Source organism: Phaethon lepturus, unplaced genomic scaffold, assembly GCF_000687285.1.
Source record: "Phaethon lepturus isolate BGI_N335 unplaced genomic scaffold, ASM68728v1 scaffold4518, whole genome shotgun sequence".
Taxonomy (NCBI): Eukaryota; Metazoa; Chordata; class Aves; order Phaethontiformes; family Phaethontidae; genus Phaethon; species Phaethon lepturus.
In genome coordinates, this window is record NW_010555363.1 from 101028 (window position 1) to 107893 (window position 6866).

General features: G+C 37.3%; 1 protein-coding gene across 1 annotated transcript in view; it reads right to left on the reverse strand.

Annotated features, from left to right (window-relative positions):
- The window catches only part of SKAP2 (src kinase associated phosphoprotein 2), a gene marked incomplete at its 3' end in the record, with an annotated part of 107207 nt that extends 100658 nt beyond the window's left edge, over positions 1-6549 (reverse strand). The window contains exons 1-2 of the mRNA XM_010292123.1: positions 6357-6549; positions 1961-2066 (exon numbers count right to left, since the gene is read on the reverse strand). Coding sequence (XP_010290425.1) covers positions 1961-2066; positions 6357-6549 — 299 coding nt within the window. The remainder of the gene's footprint in view (positions 1-1960; positions 2067-6356) is intronic.
- Between the last annotated feature and the right edge of the window lie 317 nt (positions 6550-6866).

Sequence of the window (6866 nt, forward strand, 5' to 3'; positions counted from 1 at the left end):
AATTCCACAAATAGCAGTTTTAGTGGCAATAAATTATCAAATCAAAATGAAAACGTATTAATAATCAGAAATTAAAAAGTTAATGCATGCCTAAATTAAAAAAAAAAATAGTTTTCAAATAAGATGATCTCAACTTATTTAATGCCTAAAAAAACCTCAAAACCAAAACCAACTCTATCATCTATCATCCCAAAGGGAAAAAGTACTCTTTTTTCAGAGCTAAATCTTGGTATTTCAGAAACAATCCTAGAATACAGTTTCATGTGTAAAGATAAGTAATCGGACAGAGTTATTTAAATGGCATCTCAAGAAGCATGCATGGACTGGAGTTTATGTGAAAAGAAGATGATTTTACCAGAAATGACTGGCAAATAAAATGTAGCTGCCAAGACCATCTTTATCGACAACAAGCAGTAGTGTGTGTATCAGGCTAGTCAGTAAGGAGATGTTTGCAAGTAATGACCAGGAGAGAAAGGAAGGGTCTAGGAATAAGAAACTGAGAAATGCAAACAGCGATAAAAGGCCAGCTGTAAGAAATCCTGCATAGTAAGTAGCACTAATAGGTACAGCCCGATATGCAGGATGTGAAAATCAAAGATGACTACAAAGTGCATATATTTTGTAGCCTGCATGAAAAGCACAACACTGTTAACCGTGAATAGTATTACAGGAGATGAAGAAGGAATTAGAAATTAAAATAAGACGTGAAATCATGGAGTCATGTAAGCGAATAGCAAAGGATTTAGTGTCAACTGTGCTCATAACTGCAGGTTCCCTCCTTTGGTATTTCACCATCCAAAAAAAACATAGTTGACTCATAAGACTGAAGTAAAAAGTCAGTAGTGCTGTATCTGCAAATCATCTGTACAGTCCCAGTTAGCTCAATAACCCAGAAGGTAAAGCACAAAAAAAGATAGAGAAAATCCTGGTTCCTTAAAAAAAAAAAAAAAACACCAAACACCACAAAACACCACAAAAAACAAAAAAAACACACACACAGGGAAAAGTAGTTCCCTAAGCTTTTACAGCCTAAATCAAAGGCACACAAATCTTCAATTACAAGATTTTGGAACACATCTCCTGTCTTCCCACACTTGGTGTGATACAAAGAATGATGCCTTCGCCAGATGATTGTGCTCTCTTTGAAATTGTAAACAAGTTGCCACAGAGACAGGAGCATGTCATCAAAGTAAAGGTTAGGAGATATCCAACGGAGTAATCAGTAGAAAAACACTTTGAAAACAACAATGGGAAAAAAAACAGCAAGTACCAAATTATATCCTAGTTGATTAGAGTTGTAAGAAAAGAGATTTTGCAATGAAAATTTTGTAGCACAAATAAAACTACAGCCAAATCTCTTTAGCTGAATTGTTTGACTGAAATTAAAACGCAGTAGAAAAGAGTCTCAAATCATACCTGATATTAAAAAAAAAAAACCCAAAAAAAACAGCCCTCTGCTTGGTATGTCACAGTACTTCACTATTTTAACACTGCTGAAACAAACTTATGATCTAGAAATAGTTTCCAGTTATGTTTCAATTTTCTGTTACAGACAGAACAGAATATACAGTAAAGTCAGCACTGAATTATGCTGCTTTACACCACCAGAGTATGGCGACAGGAAGCTCATTCGTATTTTCAATGCATTATATTTCTCGTATTTTAATGAATCTTATCAAAGCAGAGGTGAAGGCAAGCTCTTCCCAACCAGCTTGCAATCAGGATTCATAATATTACAGCAATTCACATGGGACAAATCCTTACGTTCCCATTTCTTACTAAAGTCTAGCAGCTTCGAGAAAGATATAAATACTTGAACTCATGCAGATTATTTCACAAAAATCAGGACCTACACAGATTTTTTAATCATTGATATTGTTAATGGTTATTAAAAGATTGTAAAAATTTAAGTTATCAGTAAGTGACTTTACAACATATCAAAGCCATGAAGCTCACTTACCTTGCCTTAACATCTTTTATCTTCTTAAGAAGAACTTCCCTTTTATCTTTTGCTCTTTTGGATAGATTTTCTCCTTTTAGTGTTTGGGAAATAAATGTGTCAACATCTAAATAAAGAAGAAAAAAAAAAGTACACCTCATAAAAAGATAAATACAGCTGTAATAGGTTTGTCCTGATACTATTGTGAAGAAACTAAGAAAATTATTTTCAGGCCTATACACAGTGTCGTTAACAGACATTTCAGATCCTAAATGGGATACATTTGTTCTCTGATCTACTTATGCTTAGCACAGCAAATCCTATGGTGACATTTGATTCTTGCTCACTTAATTATGCCACGTAAGTCCTAATAAATTGCAGTACTGTAACAATTACTTTCCATCACCTAAAGTAAGGGATAAAGCTAAAACATGGAAATAGCCTTTATGCATGTATTACGACCATGTTATTCCAGAAGTTCAAGCTACAAAAATGGTTGAGTAATTCATTATTTTAGCAGCAACTCCTACTCAGCTACTAATACAGGTCACTTACTGGTTACAGTATTTTCAAGTGTTCTCACATTGTCCCTGAACTCCCTACTTGACTAAAAGTTCATATCCAAAGCCTTAATCGTGCAAATATGCAGGTAGACACAATAACCATACTGAAGGAGTCAAGCCCAAGCTTGTACTTAAAGTATACCTGCACTTGTAGAATCACAAACTAAAGCCCTAACCGTCATTGTATTTTTTTATTCTTCTCCAAAAGACACATTTATATAGTCATGTAGAATCAAAGCATGCCATAAAAGCTACCATGGTTCTTTGTAATGTAGTAAATATCCATTTCATAACATAAAAAAAATGTAGTGACTGAGAATCTGGGAGAGTGTAACTCCTCCAGTAGTATGTTTTCTTGGTTAACAAAAATAATTGCCAAAGTTAACTGTAAAAGTTTCTTATAGTTACCAGTCAACACATGATCAGTCTGAAAACTGAAAAATAGAAGTATGACTAAAAAAATCCTGCCTGTTAACTCAAATTTCTCAGCTGTATGGATAATAACTCTTCAGTGAATAAGGGAAAGCATACGTAAGTAACACTCATGTTCGCATGCAAAAGTTTACATTTTAAAACAACATTAAATGAATATTTACTGCAGATTTCCTAACTGAAAGCCTTAACTGACTGCTTTTTTCTTTACGAAACAGAAGTTCAACAGAAGCATATCCCGCTTCTATACTACAGGCTGCAAGAAAACACATTAAGTCAGAAGTTACTCTTTGAGAACACTAGCATAGCTACTACAAAGATTTCATTCTTTGTAAATAATTTACCAGACCGTTATTTAGATGTTTAGATTGGCTTGCTGTCGTCACAAAATGTGGCAAAATCTTCATTTTGTAAAGTGTTTTAGAGTTCCAAAGAATGATATTGATCCCCCTTCCCATAAGACACAGAATCTTCCCCACTATATTTTCCAAAGCAGTCCTGAAGGGTAGGGACCCACACTCAGCTCTATGGCATTCCTTCTTTAAAAGGACAGAAGGAAAGGCACTTAACATGTGTATTAATGAATCCTCCAGACACACCCCCAACAGCCTCTGTGCTGTACACCGAACATCCCTGGAAACATTTTGTCCTAACCCGGAGAAAATTTATACATCTCCATAAATTCCAACGATTGTAATTTCCGATCAAGTGGGCAAATAAGGATCCATGCGACCTCAAGACATTGACCATCCACCCTCAGGTCAGAAGACCCCATAATTTTACTACTGAGGGCAAAAAACAAAACCGCCAACAGTTTTTCCCCTCAATGAAACCCAACAGGATTTTCCTGTACAGACCAACCTTTCACTCTGGGAGGGACATGCTGATTAAATATTTGTTCCTTCATACTTTCACATATTTATTTCAAAAATTAGATAGCAGCTCCAAAGGTCTACCCAGGCAGCAATACGTGAGAGCTTGGAGGAATTAGTCACATTTATAAATAAGGAGTGATGCATGCACAGTAATTTTGGGCACTAATTAATCAGAACTTTCCCTTAGCAGTTGTCATTTAAACTCAATAGCTTCTTTACTTCTTGGAAAAGCTCAAAATCTGAGAACTCAGTTGTCTCTGGTTTTGACTGACACTCAAAGCTTTTTTCAAACACAACTGTTGAGATAACGTGGTTTCTTTGCCAGACATACCCCTTAATTGTGTTATCAGAAGAAAGAATACCACTTCTTGTAATCTACACTGTAGACACAAAAACTTGAGGATTAACTACACTGTTGACACAATCTGTTCTTTTCTGGAAAAGTTTGGACTTCAAAAGCAGAAATAATGCAGAATTTTCAACCATGGAGGTGCAGGGCTGAAGTACATGCTCCATGTCTTCTCAGTAAAAGTAAGTAATGAGATGGAAAAGGGGTGAAAGGAGAAAAACAGAAAGAGAGCGACCACGCACAAGCTCCTGGTGAGTTTGTTGTTTCTAAACAGTAGCAGCAGTTTCAGAGAATACATCCCTGGGATGGCTTCCGTCTCCTGTGAGATTGTAAAACAAGTTCTGTGAGCTTAGGTAGCCACAAACAGAATGCACCGTACTCATCATGGAAGTAACAGTATTCCGTACATCCAGAGAAAGCATACAACTTGATTCATCACAACGCCAAAACACGAAGACAGACCTGATACACACATGATCTTCAACAGGATGCTAAAGCGGCAATATACTTGGAAGATTACACATTACTGTATCATAGATTTTCTTATCTACTCACAGTTACACAGAATGTTATGTATCTTGCTCAAGCCACCTTCTGATCTAGCATTGTAAATCCATTCAGGATGTGCCAGATGCACATGAGATTAGTAACTTACACTAAACTCCTCTGGACAAGAAGCAAGAAAGTTATCTGAAGTAGGATAATCTCTTCACTACCTGTATTTCCACACTGTGGAAGAATATGGAAGAAGCAATCCCTGCTGTTAGAGTTTCATCACTGGCTTAACATAAGGGTATGTTCACACAATTTCTCTGACATTCCTCAAAGTGATTTACCATAGAATAAGAACAGAACCAGGACTTCAGTATGACAGATGCAAGTCTCATACAGTGAACTTCAGGCAGATGCAGCAAAATTTCTCAACACTATTCTAGTAGTTTATTTGCTCTTCCTTCTCCAGGATTATCCAAAACTTGATCTCTCCTCTGCCAGTTCAATGGTATACAGAAAAGCAAAGTGTAGGCCACTAGTCTTCAGCATAGATGCGTTTCTTTCACGCTTCAGTAGCAGTTGGCCATTGAGGCATTTAAAAAGTAGTAAAAGATAAACTCCAAAAAGAAAACATCTTTGAATAGATTTCTGATTGAAAAGCACTTTTACTAATCACTACACAACAAACAGTTATCTGTTTCCATAAATTTTTTGTTCCAACAAACTGAGCAGCTATTTATTACTAATCACACATTGCAGAGACTCAGCTATTTCCACTGAAAACCCTAAAATTTCAAAGAGAAATAAACTTCGGAAATCTATTCAACACCTCTTAACTTTTTTTAAGCTTGTGTGTTAGACTGCCCAATAGCTTGAAGACCCATATTTGTCACTGTTTCTTAAAGCTCATGATTTTAACTTTGTCCAAACCATGCCCCAGAGAAGTTAGTTGCCTCCAGAAATTAACAATAGCTGCTGAACTGAAAGATCAGATGGATACGATCCGCTCACAAATTGCTGTCAATACAGGTTACAAACTGACAGAAAAGGGAAGTCACACTACAGTCTAGCTCTGTCCACTTCAACTGGCTCATTCAGTTCAAAGTTTAATTGCCATTTCATACAACAGTCAAAAGCTGAAAAGCCATTTTAATTTCATTTTCATCTACATTCCTTTTACAAGGAAAAAGAGTTATTTACTTTGCTTTTCATTGTTAACACATTTTGCGGTTCTCCTTACTTCCATGACTATAAAAAGACAACACTGCAAGTTTTTCATCATTTTAAGTCTTTGGGGCTATTTTCTTTAATGAAGGCTGAAACTATGCAGATGGGCTTTTTCAAAAATGTTGTAAATTTTCAGCCCAAAGCAAGTGCTGCATTCAAGAGTGCTAATCATAACAAATCATAGCACTTTTGTTGTTTATAGGGCTTAATATTATGATCGCAAGTCACACCATAAACAAACATACTTAGGACACAACTCCCTCATTTTTGTGTCAGGGTGGGCCAAGTGGACTCTCACAGAGGCACTCAAAGGCTGTGCCCTGGGTCCTCCTTTCTACCCTCCTCCAGTAGATAACCAAAATGTTGTCTACCACATTACCAAAAAGTTAGCCGCCACTTCATCACCTCATGAGTTCATGCCATTCAAATGACAGAAAACAATTATAAACTGGCGATGAGATTGGTGTGTTTCCACTCACATGGCAGAGCACGCACGTGGCTCCCTGTCCGTGACCCGAGGAGAATGCAGGCTCCTGTTTCGGGGCTGGACACGCATCCGTCATATGACAAGGGACACTCGCACGGGGTCACCTGGCGGATGCGCTGCCAGTCACACAAGAAGGGAATGGCAGGGCAGCAGAACAATTCCTCCAGCCACCAGCCTTCTCCCATCTCCCTCCTCCACCTCAAGGCCTGCAAAGAGCCAGAAGCTGGCTGCAAGCCAGAGAATTTGGGAAGGCAGGCCAGAGGATTTTGGAAGGTAGCTGCAAGCTAGACACATTTGTGCACACACACTGTCCAAAGGTGAACGACATTAAACAGACTGCCATGTATCTTTCAGCTTTACATGGGCTGGCATTAGAAAGCAATTAATTAGTTTGATTTCAAAGTTTTTGTGCAATTCGTTAATAGGGAACACATCTAAAGACAAATTATCAAGCAATATCTGTGACTGGCTGTCCTCTTGAATCAATAAATATTTGAGGATT